Source organism: Neopsephotus bourkii, unplaced genomic scaffold, assembly GCF_033783945.1.
Source record: "Neopsephotus bourkii isolate Nb327-2 ecotype Australia unplaced genomic scaffold, CSIRO-AGI_Nbou_v1 NB_1767, whole genome shotgun sequence".
Lineage (NCBI taxonomy): Eukaryota > Metazoa > Chordata > Aves > Psittaciformes > Psittacidae > Neopsephotus > Neopsephotus bourkii.
Window position 1 is genome coordinate 8,876,798 of NW_026902241.1, and position 27,111 is coordinate 8,903,908.

The window sequence follows — 27,111 nt, forward strand, 5'->3', positions numbered from 1 at the left end:
CAGTGTAACAATAAAATGATGATTAGGAAAGAGGTAAATGTCTCTGTGTATTTTGCCCTTCACCAGCAAGCTTTATATATTGACAATTCTTGCTTATGTGCAGCAAAATCGCTTACTAACACCAGGGAATGATAGAATTGCCACTAGTGCTGAGCAGTCACTGTTTCAAAAGGTTGCTGTCTTCTTTCAGAATCTTTGAGAACAGCAGCTCAGAAACTCAGTATGCTCAAGTCCTGCCACTGACAACACCAGCCTCTACATTGCTTAATATGGTGTCCAACCACAGCTCCATAATCTTCTTACTGTGTTTGTTTCCACCACTCAGCTCCAATTGAAGCTCCATTTCACATCGATGTCCTGAAGATGGAATTACAGCCCTCTTCCTCTGTTGCACCAGCACAGAAAGCAGCTCTGTTTACTCCAGAGACCAGCAGGTTTTTTAGCTACTGGGTAACAACCTTCAGAGCAAAGACTCTTCTTAAGACATATACCACAAACATGACCTTCACCTAAAGAATCAGGATTTATCACTTCTGTCATTTCAACCAGCACAAAGCTCTACAACTGAGGGCATACATCCAGCAGAACAAAGACAACAGAAGAATAGAGGTCCCTGCTACAGCAGTGGATTATGTCTTTCACTGGCACTCTTGCAGTTGCTTCCTTTGTCAACCTGAAGCCATTAGGAAACATCCTGGTAGATATAGTTGCTGTCTTCCCCTAGTCAAAGGGCATTAGCATTAAATATGGGGCTCAAGAGACAACTGTGGCAGAGGCTAGGACGACTTTTGAAACCTGTCCCACTAAGGCATTTCAAGCTTCAGGTGGCCACACCTGCGCTCTGTAGAAGAAGGGATTAGTCCTTCAGCCATTCCCATTCTACAAATCTGCACAACACACAATTCTTCAGTAGAGCTGTCAGCACTTACTTATCATATAGTAAAAGTCTTCACACAACCCTAAACCAAGCATGATTCAAAACACTAAATAAGAGAAAGGCTGTCATTTTGTCACACCTTTTCTTTCACCTTTACATCCACAATCAGATCTTGCACAAGAAATGCAAAAGGGCTGGATATCAAGTCATATTTATTTGGCATCATGCTTTTATTGCTTATTTGTTGGATTCAGATATTTAAAGGAAGTTTTGTTTACGGAATAACAACTACACACTGCAAACTGACAAACTATTCAGATCCCTGTCTGTTAATCCCCCATTCACTCAGGACCGCCAGCCACAGAAATGTGTCAGTATCTGCAATAAGATTGCTTCTCATAGGCTATTTCCAGAAGCAGTAATCTCTCCCTGTGAAACTAGAGGCATGCTGTGAAGTTTCAGGATCACGTCCCCCCCACAAGTATAATAAAACCGTATGAAAGGCTAAGAAGACTGACACCAGGAAATTCAAGAGAATAAAGCAATTTGACATAGAAGTAGACCCAGACATACCACATTCTCCTGCCCTGACAGATCTCTTAACTCCATTCTCTAGGTCAGATGTACTCTGTGCATCTAGTGCAAGTCTACAACAACCCATCAGTTTTCCCCTAGAAGCTAACAGCATTATACATATCAGACCTAAGTATTCAAGTTTGACACAATCTTCTCCAAATATTTAATTTCTAACACCAAGAGACTATGTAAGCATCTGTGGACAACCCAGACAGTTGCTTGAGAAGAAAACCCCAAGGACACCTCTGTGTGGATAAAACACCTAGCTACACAGCGCTGCTGAAGTGGAACTCTGACCTTTCTTGGCACCGACAGGGCCAAGGAACCAAGGCTACTTTTGGATCGCACTGCATGCTGACAAGCAGGATAGACTAAAGAAAGCCACCCTAGAAAAAACTTCCCTCTGGATAGACTCCATCATCCCCACTTCCACAACTCACTCCTCTTCAGTGCTGCTACAGGACAGGCTTTAGACCTCACCCCAAAGGTCTGTTGCGTCAGATCCAATCAGAAATATTGCAGTTATGAGGCTGGAGAATGCTAAGCATCACTTTGGTATAGCCGTGATTTTAGGAACAGAAGTTTGCCCACCTTCTCTTACTCTCCCCAGCAAAGCAACAGGGAGCCTTCTTAAGGAGCCTCCCAGAGTGACTTGAAATGAGAAGAAGAGACCAAGTTTTTAATTTTTTTTAGCTAAATGCATAAGTAAGTGTGGATAAAGGCACACACACACACCCTTACCGTTCCTTCCCTATTCAGCTAAGTGCTCAGAGTACCTTTCAAGACGGGCTGAAGCATCTCAAGCACGGTGCTCTAACCAGGGATATATATATGTGTTATGGATTATATATATATATATATCTAACCAGGGCTATAATCCATAACACAGCCCTCAGGCACACTATAAGATAGGGAAATTCACAGGTAGTTCTGTGTAAGTCAGAGTTTTCAGGTAACAGACACTCAGAGAAGGCTCACTGACATAACCAAGACATTACTTTTACAGTTTAATTCCTTTGCATCAGCTCCTTTTATAGGAAGGGTGACTCACAACCTTTAGTCTCCTTAAGACTAGATTAATAAAGCAAATTGTGTTAAAAGCTGCTGTAATATATATTGTACAAGTGTCTCAAGACTGTTTATCCTAATAAAAGTATTTTACAGGAAAATACAGAAGATTTAGACATACATGTTTACTAGCACATACCAGGAAGCAATCCACTGAAATAACAGGTTCATGAATAAGAGTTTGTAAGTAATGCTGAAAGACTACTATATTGTTTATTGTTCTGTCTCTTATGTAAAAGCTATTACTGAATATATCAGGATTACCTTCTCACCTCCTTTGAAAATTGAGAACCGTCTTAAGAAGATAAAATGTTCTAAATAAGTTCACTCATTGCTGGAGGTGAGAGCTGTGGCTGCTTACAGTGTACAAAAGGATCGGGCTATTCAAGTGCCTAAACATGAATAAATATGCTTAAATGCCACACTTAAAACTCAGGGCATCATAAATATGACATTAATAAGAGGGATACACTGTACTTCAATCATCCATCATACACATAATCACTAATTAGGACACACTATGCTTTCCCGACCCATTTTGAAGTTCAGTAACAAAGAAATCCTAGACCAGGCTAAAACTTGTTGATCATAGGCATTTATACAACATGAAGTTCTTGACTACCTGTCAGAAAAAAATGGCCAAATGAGACAAAACATATGCTAGTTTTTAAACACCTAAGTGCTTAAGAGGATACAACTGGTCTTCCTCCTTAGCTTCCAAAGCATATTTAGAGCAGCAATAAAAAAAGCCCAACCCATACTAGGATTTCCCACGCCACTGTAGGTTACAGTATAATTTTGGGAAACTCCAAGTGTAATAAACAAGCACACATACTGATTAGACATCTTACAAATATGCAGAAGTCCTGCTTTTGACTCTTCTGTTCAAATGCAGCAGGACTAATTTATTACCCAAAGCTCCCTTGCTAGTCAACAGGGAAATCTACTCACGTCTTTGGACAAAATAAATTGCACCCTGAAGCACGTAAGTACTTAGAAACAGAAGCTTAATTCCTGACATCTACAATGACTACATAACTTTCTTGTGTCTAACTGTGCCCATTTGAAATTGAATTTTTAGCACAGATGGAAGAGCTACCTTCCTAGTTTTCTCATCAAAGCTTTGAAAACAATCAGTAAATGACTTTTTCTTCCAGACAGCAGCAGTGCTCGTCTTGCTTTTGCCACATAACATTTTCTTTGGGGAGTTACTTATAAACCTTGAAGAAGTAGAAAAGGCGAAAAGAGGATTCAAACAAAGAATTCTTACTTCAATAAAAACCACTATGTTCTTGAGGGAATAAACTATAGCTTAAGCAAGAAAACTAGAATAAACTAGGGAAAAAAGGGAAAACAATGAGACTTTCAGCTCATTGTAGTAAGGAAAATGGATTTTTGCACCCTAGAGTTGTAACCAGCTACATGTAAATTGCAGCTTCTTTCCACTTAAAAAAATACAGCTCTCTAGGAGACACTATGCTTATCGTAGAAACAATTTATCTTTGACTCTAGGGACTGCCAAGTGACTCATCTCTCCTGATGACACATTTTGTTCATAGCCAGCAAGCTTTCTTGAGCACCAACTGCCATTATGGAACAAGTTCATTTTTCATGCGGGAACAGTTTTCCCCAGATGAACTTTAATTTGCCTTAAGTAATAAACCTTGCTCAAAATCAAGCAGCCGAATTCTGTGAAGTGCTTTACATCATGCATTCACTTCTTCAGAAGCTCTTCCCCATTCAGCATGACATTTGCTCAGCCGTGACTGGTACAATCCAGTGTGCAAAGTTTATTTTGAAAGCTTCTGAACGCATATATTGTTATGCATCTGAGTGTCTGCCTCAATAAACGAGTTGGCTGGTTTAGTGCCAAATTAGGAAAAAATCTGGCTAGTTAGTGGTTTGTTCTATAGCTAAACACTAAGATAAAAAATCCAACACACAATCAAAATCACAGCAGCAACACACGCCTCCTTATGCAGTGTCCCTAAACTCTGTTGGTTGCATCACCCAACTGCATCAGTACTTCTTGGAGTATCAGGAACAGAAATGACACCGCTACCACAGTAAAGTCCTGATTCAATAAAGGCTCAAGAAAATTGCAGCAAACACATGTAAGTCACACTTCAGTGGGAATGAGCATCAGCTGTTATCTTAGGTAAGGAAAGATATACCACCAATTATAATGGTCACTTAACTTCTCTAACAGCTAAATCATCATCATTTCTTCATCTAGGTCTCAATAGACCTAAATAAAGACATTCTGAGAAATTATTTTTAAATGCTATTATCTTGTCTCTGATGTATCTCAGCCACAACACCACACTGAAGGCAGTAAGAGTGATTCAAAAAAAGTAGCACAGAAGTTAATCAGTAAAGAAACCAAAAGTAACAAAACTCTCTTTCAAAGCAGATAGCACATCTGTCATCCTGTCAGCTTTCCCTCCAGTGCTGGGATGCTGAACACAAACTCTGGGGTGCAATAGGAGAAGGAGACACTTCTTTCATTCCACTCCCCAGCTGTCCCCTCTCCCATTTTAGCCTCAAAGAGTCAATGTCTGAATAACCCTTCACCTCCATCAAGGACAGATATATGCTATTTTGCATTAGGTTAAATGGAAGCCAATATTTTATCCTGATCAATTTAATTCCAAAGCAAATTGCAACTATTTAGTTCAGAAGAAAAAAGGAAATGTAGTGTTAGGAGATAAATGCTACAGATTAATTCCCCAAACAAACAAAAATAACCCTAAAAAATCAATTTATTGTATTATTATCTACCAAATCTTTCATATAAGCCAAGTACAGATATTTTTTAAACATTTATTTAAGGTGGAACAGCTTACACTACCTACCTAACATCTCAAAGAACTACTCTTGAGAGAAATACCCATCATTTATTTCTGCAATATGTCACCAGTGTAATTCGATAAAGATCTATGAAATGTAACTTTCTGGTTCATATTAGGGCCCACACTGGAGCTTACTCAGTATCCCTTTATAGAAAGAACCAGGTCATCCCAGAGATATTTATAGCCATCTCTGTTTTAAATAGGTGCGTAGCATAATACCTGGATTCACAATCACTTATTTACTGTGATAATGCACTGCTTGAAAAGAAGGCAATTTTTCATTTCTTTGAATTTCTTTAAATACATGGTTCCTTAATTCTGAGGGTCTGGGGGGTTTTATAGAGGAAGAAGAAAACCAGTATATTAAATAAACATACTGCTTTCATCATCTAGCAACCCAAACCAGGCTTCCCCCCTGAAGAATGTTTACATCGTACTATACAGTCATACTTCTCTACACTCTGTGCCATACCACTCATTTGATATCAGTTATTTGCTACTCCGTGAAAGGACAGGCTGTTCCTATGACCCAAGATGTTTTAACAAGGTACAGGCTTTATGTGCGTGAATGTACAAAAACATTACACAGTCCAAGTAACTAAGAAATTCCAGTCATTTTCTTTAACAACTTCCTGCCACAGGGAAAGCTTATGTTCTGTGATCATTCCTGACAACTGAAACACATGATGCTGTAGGGAAATTAACAATTGCTCACTTTTGTGGACCATTAATATACACCTTGTGACCTGCAAGTTTAAGAACTGAGGTGCAGACGTTTTCTTCTCATTTGCTATGCAGTCATGATTGCTATTAAAAATAACCCACAACTTAGTTTTATAAAGGACTAAACAATCCATACTAGATGTATTGAGACCATTGATCAATTAAAGTAGGAGACACAAGGGAAATTCACCACACACTGAAAAAGCCAGCCACCAGCTCTCCCATTCTGCAACAAAAGCAACTCTGAATGACAAACCAGAATGTTCTGACCTGCCTTAAGTTACCTGCTTTTTTTGGTCAGAGAAATGAAGCGATATACCAGCAATTCTAGTACTGCTACACTGGTTAAGCTGTTTTGCGATAATCCTGGTGATGATTGCAACAAATAGCCTGGAAACATTCTCTATTGTCTCTGTAGTTAAATACTACCCTAGCATCTTTGAAAAAGAGGCTGTTACTAACAGTTCAGCATTGCTTTAGCACAGATGTGCCCTAGGTGCTGTTAGGTACCTACTACAGACAATCTGCCCAGGAAGCAGTAAAGGCCTTCTGACAACTGGAAGAAGCCTTATGTGAGCAGGCCCTGATCCTCAGAGGATCCACCTTATCTACCCTGGTATCTTCTGGAAGTGCACAAACAATCCAAGAGATTCCTGCATGGATGAATGCACTTCCTGACACAGGGGATTGAGGAACTGGTAAGAAAAGTTCTTCTGCTGGACCTGATCCTTACAAGCAAAGAAGAACTGATTAAGAACATGAAGTTCAAGGGCAGTCTTGGTTGCAGTTACTATGAGAAACAGGAGCTCCAGACCCTGTGAGGAAAGAACACAGCAAAAAGCAAGGTCACAACCTGGACTTTAGTAGTTCAGACTTTGCCCTCTTTAAGCACCTGCTTGGGTGAATCCCACAGAGGATTACCCTGGAAGGAAGAGGGGCCCAGGAGAGTTGGTTAATTTTCAAGGACCACTTCATCCAAGCTCAGGATCTGGCCAGTCTTACCAACAGGAAATCATGCAAAGACAGGAGGAGGCCTACGAGGATGAACCTGGAGCCTGACAGAGCCCAGATATGAAAGTGCAGTACGAGAAGATGAACCACAGACAGGTGACCAGGAAAAACACTAACACTGTTTAAGCACATAGCAACCATGTCATGAAAGTCCACCTGCAGCTGAATCTGCTAAGGGACACAGAGGGCAAGAGAGACTGCTACAGCTATATCAGCACCAAAAGGAATACCTTTGGTCCTGCTGCTCAGTGAGGAAGGGGAGATAGCGACAAAGCACACCAAGAAGGCCAAGGTACCCAGGGCCCTCTTTGCCTTGGTCTTGGCTGGTAACACCAGGGCTTTGGGAATGCCAGGCCCCTGAGACAAGTGGGAAAAGAAAGGCTTGTCCTTGGTGAGGGAGGGTCAGGTTAGGGAACACAAACTGGACATACAAATATACAAGTACTGAGGGAACTGGCTGATGCCACTGTGATGCCCCTCAATATTCCTTAGGCTCATGGAAATTAGGAGAGCTGCTTGAGAGCTGGAAGAAAGCAAAATACAGTTCCTATCTTCAAGGAGGACCCTGGGAACTGCAAGCCAGTTAGCCTTACCTCTGTCCCTGAAAAAGTGATAAAACAAACTCTTCTTTAAACTTCCCAGACATACTGATGACAGTGTAATTACTTGGATTAGCATAGATTAGCTAAGAGGAAAATTGTGCTTAAACAACCTGTCATCCTTCTATGAAAAGAAGATTGTTTTGGTGAATGAGTGCAGAGCAGTGAGTGTTTTTTATCTTGATAGGGAAGACAATGTCAAAAACCTTGCCTAATCATCTCAGACAAATTGATGAAGCATTGACTAGATAAGTGGGCAATGAAATGGATCAAAAACTGAACTGCCATGCTTCGAAGGGTTGTAATTAGCACAAAGCCCATCTGGAGGCCAGTCACTAGTGGCACATCCCAGGGGTCAATACCAGGTCCAGTATTGTTTGACAACTTCATTAATGACTTCAGTGACTAGACAGTACACTCTGCAAGTTCATAGATGTTTTATAAAACAGGGGGGAGTAGCTGATACACCAGGCAGTTGTGCTTATGGGCCAACAGGATTATCTTCAAGTTCAGAAAGGGAACACAAGGTCCTGGCACCTAGGAAAGAAAAATCCTATACACTGCTACAGGCAAGGGGCCATACAACTGGAAGTCGTCTTTGCAAGTAAGGACCTTGGGGTCCTGGTGGACAAGTTGAACATGAGCCAGCAATGGATCCTTCAGGCAAAGAAAGTTGCCTGGGCTGTATTACAGAAAGTATTGCCAGCAGGTCAAGGGAGGTAATCCTTAACTTCTACTCAGCACTGCCAAGACATCTGGAGTGGTATCCTATTTGAGGCTCCCCAGTTCACGAGACATGAACATACCAGAGTGACCCAATGAAGGTGGACCATCACAAAATAAGATCAAGGGATGAGATGATGTGACCTGAAAAGGAAGTCTGAGGAAGGGGAGCTGTTCCTTCTAGAGAACACAATGCAGGGGGTAAGGAAAGAATGGAGGGTGGATCTTATTAACATGTATAAATACCTGAAAGGAAGAAGTAATGATGACAGAGCCAGACTCTTCTCAGTGGTATCATCCAGTGAAGGGACAAGCTGCAGTGGTAGAGCCTGCAAAGCATGAGACTACACACAGGGCATCCACCACCTTCACTGCCTCCAATTTATTGCTCACATTTGCACAAGCATACACAGTATCAGCAGAAGTTACATGTGTCTTTGGAAAGTTTGTACAAGTTAACAGTAAGCATAGGTCCTGCCATTTTCAGTTTTGCCATGCTCTTTTTCATAGAGAAAAACTTGAGAATTTATTCAGTTCTGCTTCTGGCAGGATATGAACACTTCCACTGCATCTCCCCTCTTCTTTCACCAAAAAAATCCATGCAAGCTTTCAATTACAGCATCAGATTCCCTTGAAAGGGTAAAACAGCTCAAAGCAATGTTGCCATCTGACTTCTGAAGGCTGTAATTTCAAAGTGCTGTGAGCTGTATTACACGTATGCTCACTAGTTTACAAAGATGTGACAGACTTTTTCTGCCACACCTTCAAAGAGGATTTAGATAGAACGTCAGTGCTTAACTCTGACCTAGACCAGACCACAAGGTACATCACCTTTAAGGTTTGAGCCTCTAATGATCACAGATGGCCAAACTCTCTGTATCAAAAATTCCAGTTGGCCAAAAAGAATCACTTTATGGAAGAACTGCATCCAACAAGTCTAAGCACAGACTCCCAGAGGAGTCTGAAGGAGTTTTAAGGAAATTCTCATCAGCTAACCTGCTTGCCTTTGTGGCAGGACAAACAGGGTCCATAGCTTTCAGAGGACCTCCTAGGAGAACACCCTGATGATATCAATCCTGATTAATGTAGGTGAAAAATGCAGGGCAGAGCCCTAAGACACACACTACTCTAGGATCAAGAGGTACCTCAGAAAATGCTTGCTGTATCCAACAATCCTGCTAATTTACACTCCCAAGACATTTAAAGAAGCTGTCCAACAGCAAGATCATACCTCAGGAAAGTGAGCAGCACTGTCTTCATAATGCATTCTGCCACCATCTCATTTGTCCATATTATAGACAGGGTGGGAGAAAAAGCAGGAGGCCAACATAGCCTAAAGCATGTTATTTGCAAGAACACCCTTTAAGGAAACAGTGTCCATTGAATTACATGATTTTAATTCATCCCTTAAGCCATGCTTTAATGTTTCCTGGAAAAAAAAAATGACTTTGGCACAGTACAGCTGTCATTAAGAAAGTCACCAGAACAGTGCAGTCTTTCCTACAGTACCCCTATAGTAAGATGCAAGCTTCATAGGAAGAGGACAGGCTTACAGACTAAGCCAGTAAAGGTCTGAAGCAACATGACAGCAGCAGAGCATAGGTGAAAACAGTCACAGCTTTTCATATTCTATATTCCTGTAGTACTGTGTAATGAAGGAACATAGGGTGAGGGTATTTCTACATTGAACAGTGCTATTTCAGTTAATCTGTTAGCAGTCACTGCATACATGGTTTATAATGCACAAGTGTAGCAGGCTTTTCAATCAGACATAAGTATATCCTTCCACTTAGCACACAGACACTGCAATTGCGTGGCTGAAGCAGGAGTAGATAGACACACAGCAAGATAAACTCAATTACAGACATCAAATTGCAAAATTAAATACTGACAGCAGTAAACACATCAGAAAATGAGAGAACATAGGACTGAGGTTTCTATATAAATAGAATGTAATTTCTTTCTGCCAAATTTAAAACTTAAGAATTCTAAGATGCATCCCTAATGAAAATTAACTTGGTTTAAATTCAGTTAGGAAATGGCTTTCTTCTCAAAAACACATACACACACAAAAAAAGTCCTTCTAAAGCCCAAATCTGCAAGCCAGAAATTTAACCTCCAGCTATACCCTCAAAGATCATATGGTGAGCCCAGTTACCTGCACTTAATTTCACACAAAGTTTCTTTGAAGAGTAATTCAGCACTCTCAAGAAACGGGAAAGGGCAAGGTTACACTTGGAAGGTGCAGCCATTTCACAGAGCTCAAAAAACTAATACTTTTTCCTCCTTTCTATCATTATGGAAGTTAAAACTACTCCTTCAACACAGCAGAAAGCCACAAGAGCATACCTTTGCACCGGAAACTGAACATCACAAAGGTAAGTTTGACATTTAAAGGAGGAAGTGACACTGGGAAGCTTAGCATGTTCAGCTGTCACTATGTAGGTGTCTTTGCAGCATCCCTTCAATTGACAAGGAATTCAGTTCTCTTCATTTTGAGAAATACCTAACAAGCTTCCAAGCACACCTTGGTTTACACAAGCCAGCAGCATTCTGTACTAACACCTGGGACCAACAGCAGTCAGTTTTGCAGCCAAGCCTTGCCCTCAGCTCATCATAATCATGAAGGTTGGTTTGCTCTCACCTTCTTTGTACCTTCATATCACCTTCTCTTTTTTCTATTTGACATTTATATACTTTGAGGTAAGACTTGGTTTTTCTGTAGTTTTACAAGGTTGTTTGAGGTTTTTTCATTAGCACAGTAGTACAATACTACAGTACTAAAAGAAAATATATTAACTTGAAGGAAAGAGCTGGCTCAGTCTTGCTTTGGGTGAACGGCCAAGCTAGTGGACAAACAGGCATGAGTTCCATTTAGTAGTATTTGGAATTAATTCATCAGGCACAATACACAAGCATTGCTTTGATGACAGCTACTCTTTAAGGTTATTACAAAATCTTCCCTGCAGAAAAGAACATAAATCTCAAGTTCAGTCTTGGAAAGAGTACAAGGATAATATCTTTAAAATAAAATTCTTTAACCTCTAGTTGAACAAGTCTGTTTTTTTTTTCACTGGACTTTCTAAGAAGAGACCAAAAATGGGCTGGTTTTGCATCTCTGAGGCTAGCAGCATGTGGAGAAGTACCACTTGAGACATTTTATTTCCATGAAGGCAGGAGACCATATTATGGTAATTCCTTAACATTTGTGTGATCTATGAATAAACAGATTTACCTCTTTTACAGGTTCTTCATCCACAGCAGCATCTTCTACCACAGGCTAGTAAGCAGAAAGGAAAAAAGACTCATAAGTATGTTACTGAGAAAGACAATTCTAAGCCAAGTTCTAGCACAAAATACAGTCAGTTTACTTTTAATCAGTAGACTGACTCAGCACAGGCAGATTAACCTTTGAATCCATGAGAACATGCTTTCTCCAAGATACATAACATGCTAAGAGATACAGGAGAAAAGAGCACGCTAGCACTACTAAAGTCATTGATGAATAGTCAAAACCATATTTGTCATAAAAATTGCATAAGAATGAAGCACTAAAGAAGATTACTCATGAACAAACTAGAGAACTGAAATGGTATTTCTTGTTGAAGAAATAGAATGTATGCATAAATAGGAACAAATTTTCTAACCACTGAATTCCCATTTAAGAATTGTCATTTAATGTGTACCCAGCTGAAATCTATTACACGATGAACCCTTTGGAAAAAGGTGGAGACACTAGAGACTGATCACATGGTTCTTCCTCAGCAAAATATTCCCAAGGATGTAATTCCCTACCCCACCCACCCATCTTGAGAGGGATCAATAACTGTCTACCCACAAAGAAATTCTAGACCCAGCTATTATCCCCGGTTTCTTGCTTACTCGTCAGACACAATTAATGACCTCCTGAATCAACAGGTGACAAGCAGGATTTTACCCCAATCTTCCTTTATACAAGCATAACAGAGCGTATTCTCAATGCACTCTTCCATATTAAGAGATTGATTTACTATAAATGCTGTCTTTAATATCTGCAAGTCATTCACTTGAGTCATGCACAGGCACTCATAAATGCCTCTATTTTAAAAGAGTTTTTTTGGCATTAAGAAAGGGAGAAAGAGGTCCATATGCATAAAAGAAAGAAACCGTCTCCCTCCTTGTCTACTAACTGTGAAGAGCTTTTGTGAAAAAGAACAACTTGTAGACAACCATGAAAACATTGTATCCCACACAGATTCAGAGCCTGTGGCAGCTCCCCCAGATCAGCCCAATCATTAGTGTTTGAGCTGCGTTCAGCTCATTAAAGAATAAATGTCATTGCTGTTTGCAAAAACTGGTCTTCATGGACAACAGCCCACAACAGACAGTTTTAATGTCTATGTACCTTAATTGGATTTGAGCAAATAGTACTTTAGGAATTCTATTGTGGCTTAAAGGGGTCATAAGCTGTAGCATATCTTTGATGTGTTCTGTTGTTCTCATCTAAACAGCAGAAAGCTTGTGCCTGTAACTCCTTAGCCCTCAAAACTGTTCATAAGCAAAACCTCAGAAAGAATGATGGAACAGTGCAGCTCATAGCTATCATATTCTTTAAAGCAGGAAATGCAAACAAAGCCAAAACCAGACATCTGATTAACTAGCATTGTAAGGGGTCAGTTACACTTGGTAAGGAGACCCACATCGTTTTTTCTGGAAGAAAGGTCTAAATAGTCTCTACCAACAAAAGAGGTGACAGCACAAAGCCGCTATCCCAGGCAATGGACATTAGGCTTTGTTGCAGGAGCTTACCCTATGATCTAGGGAAGTTTTCCCAGGAGTTAATGACAGAAAAAAAAGATCTGAGCAGCGACTGAAATGTGTTCTGCCTGAGGCAGAATTTAAAAAACCCACAAACTGGAAACACAAAACAAATTGATTTTAGGAGGAAGGAAGAGAACAAGACTTTGAGTACTGTGGTCAATGGTAAGGCAGACCTGGGTGTAGAAGAGCATGATTTCCATTATGCTCAGCAGAAAACTGTTCACCATAAGTATAGCTATACAAGTCTTTTCATTGGCAAAGTGACTTAATCAGGTGTCAGTCGACTTCTTAAACAAGATCAGGAACAATATGCTGTTTCCCCAACATAACCTGTTTGTGAGCACCCAGATTCCTTCCTTACTTGAAGAAGTAGCAGAACTCAGGAGTGAATTACATTATGTAAGCCCCTGAAACTTGTTCTTAACCTAGGGTTCTCCAGAATGAGCTATGTTGGTATAATACATTACAGCATCACTTCTGCTGTATTTTTTAAATACAAACACACTGTACGAAACCTTTTCCACAGTTCTGCAACTCCTCTTTTGAGACAAGTGGTTTGTGCTCTCTGTAACCTGGGTGGTTAAGTTACATTCCCCTCTGTCCGCCTCCCCAAAACCCTATTACAGTACTCTGACTAAAGATCCAGGGCAAGGGGCAGTGTTAAAACAGAAGCCCCCACACCTCAAAAGTTTCTCATCTATTTCTATTGCCTGATACAAATTTGTATCTGTGCTGGAAACAGACCTGAAATACTACTCCAGAGCACCAAAAATACTCGAGAACCTACGCTGCCAATTACAGTGCAAAACAAACACCTTTCTTGTCACAAGACAATCTTAAATTACAGGTAGTGAAAACTCTACAAGACAACCCGTGAGCGTGATATAACACAGCAGCCAGCTAATTATCACAGCATTGTGTTTCCAAGTACAATCCTGGAAGCACAGTCTTGTGCTTAGAGGTAACGGGCAAGAGTCTGGCTTGAATTTTGTGCTGATGCTAAAACAAGCACAAGGCAGCTCAGAAATCAAGGCAGAAGTGAGAACCACGGACCTATTCTAGCCTTAACTTGAACGTGAGCTCAAGCGTTAGTCAGCCTGCTCTGCCTGTTTCCATCGGTTTTACATGCTCCTTTCCCTGCAGCCACCCCACATCCCCAGAGTACGTTCCGATCGAAGCTCAGTCGAGGAGCGGGCGGAGGGAAGCCGTACCGAACACCCCGCTCCCCGCTCCAGTGCGGGGCAACAGGTTACCGAGCCGAGCTAGGGGGGGACCCCCGCGGCAAGGGATGCTCATCACGCTCCACTTCGCGGGGCTTGGGGCAGCGCCGAGACGGTTCCCTCGACGAGAAGGGGGCCGGCAGCACCGCTGAGTCCGCCCGCGCCCCCCGCCGCCACCATCCTCACCTCCGTCTCCATGGGCTCCACCTCTATCCCTTTCCATAGCTCCAGTAAGTGGGCGATCGGCATGCTGGGCGACGTCTGCCCGAAGCCGGGATCTAGCAGAAGGAAAGCGCGGCTGCTGCCGAGGGAAGTGGAGGGGCAGGAACGGTGAGGCGTCAGCCGGCGCTGGGACAGCCGCCGGAGCGCGGACCGGGACGCTCCGCTCGCTCTGCAATATGGCTCCGAGCTGCCCGCCGCCGCACCCCGCGGAGCCCGCGGGCGGGGCCGCTCCGCAGCAGCGGAGGCAGGGCAAGGCGAAGGCAGCCGCTCGGCAGCCCGCGGCGCGCACCCGCCGTCCCGTCTCGTCTCGTCCCTCTCCGGCGCCGCGGCCGCTCTGGAACGCTTTCCGACGAAGGGGGAAAGTTGAGCCCGAGGATGCAGCTGCGGCGGGCGCTGCTATGGCAACAGTTGCACGGGGAAGGGGGGGCTGCGCTCCGGGGTACCCGAGGGGAAGGGTGCACGGATGCGGCACGGAAGAGAAAAGTCAAGCAATTAAACCGGCATTTTTTCCCCCCACAATTCAAACCCTTGATAACTGGATAGGGAGTGCAGGTAACAAGAGGATAGCTGAAGTTTAACTAGCCCGATCTCATTCCCATCTTAAGAAGAATTCCCTAATCACCTACTTTATTATTTTATTTTTTTTTTTACTATGAAGCCCGTAGTAAAGCCTGTCTATTCAGATGCCATTTCCTTCTCCTTCAGCTCTCACAGCCTGTTACAACCTTCCTGTAAGAGATGTGACATTGCATCAGACACCCAGCTGCAGACACTGATTTATGGAGATGTTGACTTAGGTTCTGCTCAAACTGAGGTTTAAACATGCATGTTATGTTTCTCAGGCAACTTTATTATCATAAAAGGTGTTTATCACAAAAGGTGTTATAGCTAAACAAGTCACTGCTCTTCAAAGAGCTATTTCAGAGCAGTCAACATGGAAAGTGTATTTTTTTTCTTCCATTCCATGCTCAAAAAAATCAGTTTATTTCTGTAGTAGCAGGAACTGGTGCAACAAGAACTCTTTTGCCAGTCTACAAAAGAATAGAGTAGTGTTCCTTCTCTGGTACCATCTCAGCTCCCTCAAACCCTATTTAACATGAATAAACTGTCTGCTAAACGCCAAGCAATATTAGGAGAGAGAGCATCAAATTCACTGACCATAATAAAGAAAAACAATCAGAAGCCAACAAGAGCCATAGAGCTGTGCATTCAGATACTGACGCAAGAACTCTTTTACATACTTTTACTTCTGTGGCAGAGTATGAACTCTTTTCTGACACCTGCATCAACACTGAACTAACGACTCTTATCACCAATTATGCAGTTTCATCTGCTTTACAGATTGAGCAATTAAATATCTAGATTACTGACTTCACTCAGTGCTCACAGAAGAAAAGTGTGGTGGGAGTGAAGTCAATCGCATAACAGACACATACCTGGAGTCAAAAGCTACAGTTACCTGACTGCTACATATCCCCTGCCTTTCATGTTCTGCCCCTGCTTCCCCCACAGTAACACGAAAGGCAAGCACACTTACAACTTTTAACCTGACATGCAGGCTGTCCTGAACAACCTGTGTTTAGCTTTGATTTGCAGGATTGCCTTTGGGACACAAAGCTTGCATGTCACAGGCTGAGAGCAACAGCAGGGAATTGGGCAAGTGGGACATGCCCAGGTAATCCTGAGGGAGGCAAATCAAGTTAGAAAGTTTGGGATCATTGCATGTGCAGTCAAGTTTAACACATCTGCATGCAGATCTAACGTTTAAGAATTTGAGACATGCAGTTACATGCTTAAGTATAAATCTGTTACCAAACTCTGATACCAAAACCCCAAAATGTATTTCCAGATTTGTTTGGTCAGTTTAAACATGCATAAGGTAGAAACAAAAAGAAAGCCAAGTGATAAAATCTATTACATATACATACATATACATATCTCCTTTACAAGCATAATGCATGTATCCTGCAGTAGACCCACTGCACTCAGTACCAGGATACAAATTGGACCTAAATTAAGTGCTCAAGTTTCAGACTAATCAAAGCATGTATTTCATATTCCATCCCTTATCCCTACCTAAAGCAAAGCAAAATTTCAACCTCCGCTAAAAAGGAACTCAGTTGATGTGGGTTCGTCATTTTTTTCCCCTTGCTTTGCTGCATTTACTCAGAACACCACCACTAAACTCTGGAACTATTTTTGAGAGGAGAATTTTCAAGAACAGCGTCTCCATTAATAAGGATACTGATTTTCTTCTCAATTATTTAGGTATTATGCTAGACTCTTCATTTGTGAGGAAAAGCATCTTTCGAGGTCTACAAGCTTCAGTAAGTATTTGGCAAACTAATTTTGCCCATATTAGAAATGGGCATGTTTAATATAATTGAGAAGAATTTGAAACTAAAAATTGTTTCTAGCACTATATGATTAATCATGTCACTACAATGTGATCAGCCATTTTCATTCTAGTAACATCTAATGGACAACCAGGACTGACAGTCTTCTGTATAAACACAGTAGCAGAAAAACCCATGCTTCCCTGCCCAAATCTCCTCATGATCCACTTACAAAGATGTTGTATCAGAAAAGTGGCTAGGTGTAACAACACTTGGAATAATGCACTTATGAAAATATCACATTAGGAGTGGGATAAAGAAATAGAAGGGAAAGAAGGGAAGGCATACATGGAATATAGAGAGCAAATGGAAGTTCAGAGCAATTTGTCTCTGACAACACACTAGAAGTCTGGTCAGAACAGGAAGTAGTTGTGGATTTTTTTTCCTAATTAAAGATTAAGAAAGGAAACATTCACAGTTCAGCAAAAGTAATATTTGCAAATATGCTAACTGGGACAAGAACTGCAAGATTAGTTCAAGTTGCTTCAAGAGCATAAAAGCATTTTTATCTCCAGTGTAACAAAGCATTGGACTACTTACATTGTGATTTTTAACCTATTTTTACCTGTCTCCTGAGTACTAGCTAATGACTGCTGCCACATGCAGAGTGGGGGATTAAACACATCAATACACTGCTGTGTTATCATAAACTCCTACACTGTCAGGAGATTCATAAGAACAGAAGAAAATTTCTGAAGAGCGTTGTCTATAAATTGTATTAAGATACTTCAATAACTTTCACCACTGCTTTGTGAAAAATGAAAGTACTATTTCCCATTTGATGCACAGAAGGGAAAAGGTGCAAAGACATGTTATTTTATGTCAGCATCTCAACACGCTTCTAGGTTCATGACTTCAGTGTTAGGCTTAATGTAATAACCTTGTGACAAAATTCATTAACTCGTCTGCACATATCTTTGCTCAAGGCTTGAGCTAGGCAACATTTTCTGCCAGGATCTGTGCATGTACTACTGACACTGCCCTCTTCAAGGGCATTCCCAAGGTTCTCCTCCGCATTTAAGTCCTTCTTCATGTTTGCCACAGTGTAAACATCACCTATTATTATGCTGGCCTTACCAGCAATGTCTGCCCAGCTTCGTTTCTTTGTCTGCTTTACATTTCAATCAGGTCTTCACCCAAGTAAAGCCCCCTCTCCTGCACACAGCTTTTTAGGTCAAGGCTGATACCTGCCTGTTCAGCTGCAGCACCATGACAGCAAAAGTTAAATTTCGTATTCAGCATCTCCCAGGCACACAACAGCTACAGGAAACACTTTCTGAAATGACAGATTACCTCAAGTCCCAGCACCAAAAAAAAGTCAGGTCTCTGAAGCATCAATAACACTGTAGAAGGGCATGCTTGTGTGGGAAATCATTTAGGGCAAAGTAATAACACTCCCCTGTCCCTTTTAGATGTTGCACTAGAGAAAAATCCACACATTTGAGCGCATCACCTATCTGTCACCATTTTTGGCTGCCAAAGGTCTCCTGGAAAGACTTGAATGCTCAGCTCCAAGATGCCCAACCACTGCTCATTCCCTAATCTCCAAAGCAATCAGACTGCACACTGCAGTTCCCCAAAGGTTGTCCAAGATAAGAACAAATAGGAGCAAAGCATTAGCAACATTTCCTACAGATTACTTTTGTCTCCTGAGGCATGAATAAAAAAGAGTTCCCTTTGGTCCTTTCCAGGAAGCCCTGCTACATACTGCAGCTAATAAGGATGGACCTTCTGAGGGAGAAAGAACTCTGCCCTGGAGCACATACACACAGATTTCAAGCAAGCAGCCAACTTTTTACCCTCCTAATTCTGAGGATATTTCTACCTATGCAATATGCACGTGTATTGTCCTTTCCAACACACAGGCACAGATTTAGGAGGAACGCAGAAAGACTGAGGCACACTTAAAAATACTTCAGTTAATAATAAACAGCATAAACTGGAACAAAACAATGTAGAAGACCTGCTGATGGAGACTCTTCAGCTAAAGGATTGCCCATCCCCTGTGATGAAGACAATATTTCTGTCAGTGCACAGTGGAAGGTAGTAATGCATATGCAAACCAGGCAGTCTCAACTGCAAGGGGAGATGCTAAGACATGCCAGTGATCATGTTAGATTCATGTAATCCACTAGCATATGTAGATCCATCAACAGCCTATGTAGTTCACCTTAAAATGCAGCCTTCTGTCAGGGAAGTAGAAAGCAAGACCATAGTCCCATATTAGCCTCAATCTGTCTCTACACCATCCCAACTATGGAATAAATATGCTGTGCATGACTAGCTTTCTATGATCTGTGCCATCAAGCCTGTATTAGATGGACCATATCTGTAGTGGACTGGTCAATGCTAGAACTACTAAAAGTAGGGCATGTTTTAAATGGCACAGGAACCATATATCATCCTTTAATTGAAGGATGTCAGTTGCCTATGCTTTTTTTGGTTTCATGCCAAAGTTACCAAAAGCTACTCTTCTAGATTGAAAGCAAGCAAACAAAATCCCCCACACTACTTTTTCTTCCCAGGAGCAGATGTTGAAATGCTTTAGGCTCATTACTAAAACAAGATGACTACATTTCCTCAGCAAAAGCTGTGTTTGTTCGGTGTTTCAGCATTAACTACTTCAAGTTCAGCACTTGGGTATTCACCATCATTTCTACCAAACATAGAGAGAAGTATAAAACACCACCTACACATTGCTAAGTGTGCAAGGCACAGGGGAAAGGTTGCTTACTCCAATATAATAGGTGTCCCTAGTCCTGCTAAAGCAATTTGCTATTTAGCTGTGAAGTACATGTTCATCCCTGAGAAACACAAAAGGAAACAGTGGCAGATAAAATAAGGCATACAGTATCAAAGCGGCATGCATCTGTCCACTGCAAAGCTCATAGCTTAACATTTTCAAATTAAAATATGTCTGCTGAAATGCAATCTATTCAACACCAGAGAGAAGGTCAGCTTAATTCTTAACCCTCCCAATGCTCTGGCTTCCCCATCTGTATTCAATGAGAAAGTTCTAGACTGAGTATTAAAATCCGTGCTTCAAGAACAGCAATGGTAATTAGGCTCCTTCAGTTTAAAGGATACAACAGACTTGTGTTACCAATCAGCCTGGTACCTCTGCAGAACACAGACGAAGGCTGATAGCAGCTGTAGAAAAAGGAACAATTTTTACATTAATCCTACTAATTATCTGTTTTAGGGCTGCAGGTACTTGACACATCCTACATTAACTACTCAGTAATATTAAGAACTGATTTAATACTGTAAGAATGACCTTAGAAAACAGAAAACTTAAGTCAGATATCTGTATTAGACCAACCTCTTTCAGCATAGGCATGGCTTACCTGATATTCCCAATAGTGCTAACAGGCTAGAACAGCAGGTGCCTCACTGTGTTTCTGCACTGTGCCATCAGTTTAGTTGAGGTATAATGCTGGAGCTGGCTTCGTAGTCTGTGTACCCTGTGGCTTGTGAGCCAGTGCAGAAGACAGAAAGCAGCACCAAGTAGCATCATGGCATTAGCCAAGGCTGTCTAAGCTGCAGGTTAACATAACCCTAACTCACTTGAAGGCCACCTACACTACACCAGATGGTGACTGCTTTCTCAGTTTGGCTGTCTGCATCATGTTTGCACTGGTGGACCTGCACAGTTGGAAATCCTCAGCTGATTCACTGCCAGTTTGCCCAACATCCAAAGCATGTTAGCCCCCTTGCCGTGTGAGACATTAACCACTTGCACAGCTCAGCTGCCAAACACAGGGTAGTTTTGTTTGCTACCTCCTGCACCTAACAATAAACTAAGGGACTGTTGTGGCAAAGATGCTGACTTTCAGAAGCATTCAGCCAAGTGATCCTACACAGCAGTTCCCTGTGAAAGCTACTGGGATATTCCCCATTTGAGTGGTAACTACTTTTTACACTAAAAACACCAGTTAAACACATTTAATAAAAATCAGCTGTGGTGAAAAATTTCCTTCTGCATAAGGCTACAGTAAAATTTATGACTTCATGTTTTAATCTCACAAGCAAAGGAGAGACTATGTTTACACCTAAATACATTGCATAACTTGTCAAGGACCAGCTCACAAAGCAGTAGGGCAGAGACCCCAAGGACACACCAAGGATAAGGATCTTGCCCAGTTACTATTGCAGCAGTGCTTGGCTGAGCAAAGGAGATCCTGCCTGCACACTGCAGCCAGCCACTTCTGGCAGCTGAAAGGGCTGAACACCACAGCTCAAGTCAGGCTGGATCAAGGCTTCTGAGGGGCTGCAACACAGCTTGAACACTTACTGCAGCCAAAATTAGGGGATGGGAAGGGAAGAGAGGGACAGTCACATCACCCTCAATTTGGGGTGAGGAAGACTGGTTTGGAAGCAACAGAGCAATTCAGGTTGTGGTGGGAGAACCTTTGAGCCTGAGGCTCCCTTCACTTATTTTCACTTCATGCCTTCCACACTCGCTGTGTCCAGAGACACCACCAATACCCTCCCTCTTCAAGAGCCAATGGAAGCCTCAGGCTTGTCCCTTCAATGCCATAGCCGTGGGGCACACTGAAGAAAGACAGTAGCTTCAACCTGTCCCCTTCAGCTACTCAAACTTTAATAAAGGAGCAGGAACAGCTCCATGAAGAAAGCAAGCCAAGATCAATTTTGGGCAGAAACACCAAGAAGATACCACAGCAACAAGTCTGCATCTCACCAGTGTGGAAGTGACTGTACTGAAACAGAAGAATATCTGTCCCATTCCAACATACACAGAGGGAATTGAGCCCAGAAATATGTTTAGGTTTTCATTAACATTCACTGATGGAACAGGCTACTCTTACACAGGTCACTGTTTCTGTCAGTAGTTACGTTTCAAAGTACAAGGAAACTAATTTCATAACAAAGATATTAGCTCAGATACAGAACAACATTATTCTGATGACAGAACAACATTATTCTGGTGACAGAATGCTCAGTAGCTACATTTTTCATAAAGCAGCCTTAGGTCAGGAAGCAGACTAAGAAACACAGATAGCAGAGAAGATTGCCTAGAAATATATGGAGAAATATCAGGAGACTGCAAGCAATACTTCACAACATAAATCAACAGGGGTTACATTAATGGGGCATAAGATTACACACTGAGTCATAGAAATCCACATAGTAATTTACCCAATAACTATGACAGATACTCTAGACTGAGGACAAGGGTACCAGTTCACTTTAGGGCATGCTTTCATGTAGATCCTGCTAAATATGTACTCTGCTTAAACACATCAGGATAAATAACTTCAGATTATAGTGTTCCTAAAAGAAGATCCATTTTTGGATCAACATTAGGGAAAGAAGCAAAGCATCAAGAAAAAGGACTAAGTGACGCTTCAATAGAGCATGTTCTATTTGCTAAAGGCCCACTTTCCTATTAGTATATCTACTCGGACAAAAGAAACTCATCCAATCTTTAGCAGACAAGCTTTCCTGCAACTGCAATGATATTTGCAGAAACAGTGGACAAAAAAACCCACACCCATTCAAAAGGTTCACGTAGAACCCTTCTGGCTTCCAGAGAGTTGAAGTTGTTCTCTTGAGTGGATGGAAGGACCAGGACATCAGAGGGTTTTGTTGGTTTTCACTCAGTAAATCATGATCTCACCCACTCAGAACATGAGCAAACGCAGCACCAACTGAAGTCATAGTTACATACTTCAGCTTCACTAATCCTTCTTCAAGGGATCTAATGTACACCCAGGAACCCAACAAAGTCTGTTCAAAGTAAACTGCTTCAATCCTCTATCATTACAGAAGCCTTGCTATATAAAGTGTCTTTAGTTTCAAATGGAATTATCACCTCTCTAACAGAACATGTGACATTAAAATCAATAAAGACTGCAGAAAATAGTCATACAAAATACATAGGAAATAGAGAATTTCTAAACCAAAAATTAATATTCAATATGATTTCTTCCACTTCAACCAGTTTGAATTTGTGTTTTTAAATATGACCTTAGCTTGAAGATGAGAAAGCAAACTAGAGTTGCTAAAGACTGCAGGTGTTATGTATCTAATTCTAGGGAAAAAAACACACCCAACTAAAATTAATTTTATTTCCTCAGTGTTCTGAATTTTAAAACACACAGAAATAACAGTTTTGTAGCTGGCTTCCCCCCCCCAAGTATGTCACATGCTGTATTTTGATTCCTTTTCCCAAATGAATACCATAGTAGCTGCTTATTTTTACAGACAAGTATTTGAGATGACTGAAGTACAGCCTTAAATGTGTGAACTCAAGAACTGAAAAATATTACAGGTGATGGTTGAAGGCTTTTTAGATTGCAGCCCAGCCTGCATCTATCAACTGTGTGATTCCAGGAAGATCTCACCCTTATCACTCCATTTGCTATTAGCAAAGGCAAGGGCACAGGGGGGAGCTGGGGACAGAAAATCATAGACCAGAGCTACAATCCTGTCATGCTGTGTGAGTGAAAAGAAAACCAGGCTATGCAGCACAGCTGTATACCACCCCCACATAGCTCACATTTCATATTTCTTTAGGGAAAAAAGCCTAAAGAACAACTAGATGAGCAAATTAAAACCACACTGCATAAGGAACCATTTATCACTTGCGCTGCCCACTGCCAGAGAGAGATGCCAGCTGCAATACAGCCACTCTCCAAAATAGACATTACAGATCAGGTAAGTGCTTTTCACTGCAGTATCACTGGGAACAGTTAGATGCCCAAACCAGAATTCCTACCTGCCAGCAAGACTGGGACAGTGGTACCCACAGGTGAGCCTGGCATGCCACACAGCCAGCCTCCCTCCCCACAGCACTACAGCAGGATAACACATATAGAAGTAGCAAGCCTGCCCATATAGAGCATACATTTTCCACACCATTTACCACTTTGTCAAGTTGAATGAGTCAGGCTAGTAGCACATACCTTCTGACATCTAGGTGGCCTTCTTCACCCACCTGAGAAGCAGTAAAGAAATAGGGCTGGGCCAAGCCACTTACCCACCTTCAGAATTCAAGGTGCAGCAGCTCTCAGAGTCCACACCAATGACGTGGTTCAACAGCCACCATAAAGGTAACATTACTGCCAGAAAATACTTCCTCCATACACAAAACTAGCAAAACCAACAGAAGAAACAACAGCCAGAGAAACTTCTAGCACATTCAGCTTGTGCTAATTTATAGCTCCTCATTAGTATAATAAGGGACACCTGAATGAGAGCTACACCTGCACCTTGGTTCCAGGGGGAAAGGACAATACCTACGGTGTTTGAGCAGGGGGTGCTTTCTGGGCTGGAGTTTGCCAGAAACAGTTTCCTGGGAAGGTTGGAGCTGTTGCCTTTTTGCTGCATTAGCAGTGCTCACCCTCTCATGGTCTTGCTTGCTGCAGGTCAGACACATGTCCTCCCTCTGAGCAAGGGCAGAGAGCTTGTAGGCAAAGAAACACAAAATGCAGGCACCCACATAGTCTCAAATCTGATCCATGGGGGTGTCAGTCAGATATGCACTAGCTCACTGCTAATTTGATTCAGATTAGTGTTAAATTATAGCAATGGCAAATTGTTGCTGACAGTAACTATTGAGTGGAAGAGGGTATAAACAGCATAAATCCAAGCTAGTAAAACAAACTTATGTTCTGAGTTACTGATTTCCCCAATTTTCTCTTATCGTCCATTTTCTATCTTGCTATCTATATAATTTGAAGCGCTCTTGAACATGTATAGATTAATAAATTTATTCAATGTTCATCTGTTTTTCTTGGCTGTAAATAAAATTAAGCCTGCAGTAGAATTTTTTATTTGGCTTCTGTTTGGTGTCCCCTAAGTTATGATTTCCATGTTCTCCTTCAAGAGCCTTTTTATGTCACTAGCTCGCGTTTGTGTTTCTCAAACAACAAAATAAAATCAAAGCATAATTTGTGAAGCAAGGCATGAAAAACACAAGCTGCCAAGGCTGCTGTATGAGTGCTCATCAATAAAAGCTTGTATTGTGCTAGAAAAGAAACACGGTTTTTCTGCAAATATAGAAGAATTTATTATCATAAATTACTTCTAAGGCCACTTCCAAGAAAATTCCAAGGCATTATGCACAGGTGACAAAGTGAGCCCGACTATCAGCTGGCCAAAGGCTTAACAAAAGGAGGTAAAAATTAGACCAGCATTGTAGCACTTCCATAGCAGTACTAAACCAGAGAATGCAGGGCAATGGTGACCAGAGGCAAACCAAGGATCTTAGTTCTGTGCAAATGAGGCACAATTTTCCTTGCAAAGAGCAGAATTCTGCAAGAGCAGTTATGTTTCTAGATTTCAAAACAAAGCTCCCTTGGCCTCATTAGAGCCATTCAGACACACAGGGTATGTTGCAGGCTTTGAGCTGCTGTTACCCTCTAGACCTGCAATTTGCTTTTCAAGCCTTTGCAAGCTTGTATAAAACCAAGGCCATAGCAGAAAGAACAAAAACAACAGGCTCGAGTTTAGCTGGATTGCACAGGGTCCCAGTCAATTAAAATCTGGAGCAGTGTGGTAAAAGCTCCTCACAGCCCTTCCATCTATCCTCAGTAAACACTAAAACAAAATGCAAGGGATAATTCCTCCCTCATTCCCCAACTTCTTTTAACATATCCACATTCATCTTCTCCCAAAGGTCTAGTATTTCCCCAGTCTAGCTTCATTATGTCTATCTGGGACTTCAGGGCTTAATTAACTCCCACACAGACTGATTGCTTTCAGCTAATGCTGGGAATTAAACACAAATATTCAGCTGTTATCCTGGACCATCCATACCAATGTCCCTGGTAAGGACTTCAGGGTCTTTATGCTGCTGACAGAAGTCCTGTCACCTTACCGTAGGAACACCACTCTCAACTCTCTTCCATAGGGAATATCCCCTTGGCCTTTTCCAGCAATAGGCTGAACAGATCCCTTTTGCATACAGCTTTTGACTGGAGTGAGCTCCTACCTTCTGCCTCTATAGGCTGCGCGCACTGAACTGGCATCTTAAAGGACACCACATGAACCTTCATGCTTCCCAGGTGGCAGCCAGGCATGGGCTGTCTGATACCTCTTGTAACAAGTGCACAAGGCAAGGGCCATGGAATCTATTGCTGTGATGTCTTTCAACAAGATGCATTGAATCTCTTTCCATCCTTCCTTTTCCATGCTTCCAATTATAAAGCATTTTCAAGTTTTCTGAAGGCAATTATCAAGTTCAGTGAAGGGGAACTGGGTTCTAAACTATTTGCATTGCAAAGTGACATCCCTTGTAAGATTCATACAAAAAAAAAAAACACCACAGAAAGACAGAAAAATGATGTTTACCTGTGACAAAATAATTATGAAATAATGAGCCTCCAGATTAGTTGACATGTACCTGTTACTGTACCTACAGTGCTTACTCCCAGCACTTTTTTTACCCCATACCTCATTCTTTGATATGAAAATGTCTTCTAGGAAGTAAACAGAAAGAAGTGCATTGCAGGATTTGCCTTTCCTTTCCAGCACTGCAGGTCTGCTGCCACCTCTTTGCCCTGGGGACACTTTAACCCATACTTCCTACCCTCCACACCCTGGTGAATGTCCTTAATTTTATTCTGGGTGGAGAAACACCTCATTCTTGCTGAAAAACTTGCCTATCCTTTCTTAAAACATCTGAAAATTCACCAAGTAGAGAAGAGGCAATTTGTATTTGGTGTCTCAGATATTTAGCAGATGGATAGGAGTCCTGAGACCCAGTCCTGTCAGCAAAGACACTTGATCTTGTGCAAAGGGAAACAGCAAACAGTTGATGCAATCCAAACCAGGCTGTTCTGCCAGCTGAGGGGCTCATGAGTAGTGAGAAATATGGATTCTCTGGGGCAAAAAAAGGAGCTAAATGAAGGATCCCTACATCCTGAGCGAGTGTTAGCCCCTCATCTCAAACAAAGTGTCACCTCACAGGGTATTTCTTGGTATTTGTGTTACTTTTCTATGACATTTATTTATGTCCCTCCATATATTTAAAAATACCTCATGAGGGTATTTTTACTTTTCAAAGTCATTGGAATC

General features: G+C 41.6%; 1 protein-coding gene across 7 annotated transcripts in view; it reads right to left on the reverse strand.

The window, feature by feature from the left end:
- Nucleotides 1-24,138, reverse strand: part of RPS6KA2 (ribosomal protein S6 kinase A2) — a 285,765-nt gene extending 261,627 nt beyond the window's left edge. The window contains exons 1-2 of one of the 7 annotated variants that reach the window (XM_061378502.1): nucleotides 24,029-24,138; nucleotides 11,665-11,709 (exon numbers count right to left, since the gene is read on the reverse strand). Coding sequence is in view for 1 of the 7 variants with exons in the window: in XM_061378498.1 (XP_061234482.1) it covers nucleotides 11,665-11,709; nucleotides 14,636-14,698 (108 nt within the window). In the remaining 6 variants the exon portion in view is untranslated. Of the gene's footprint in view, nucleotides 1-11,664; nucleotides 11,710-14,635; nucleotides 14,973-23,996 lie in introns of those variants that run through there. The other 6 variants (XM_061378503.1, XM_061378506.1, XM_061378498.1 and 3 more) reach the window with 6 other exon arrangements.
- Between the last annotated feature and the right edge of the window lie 2,973 nt (nucleotides 24,139-27,111).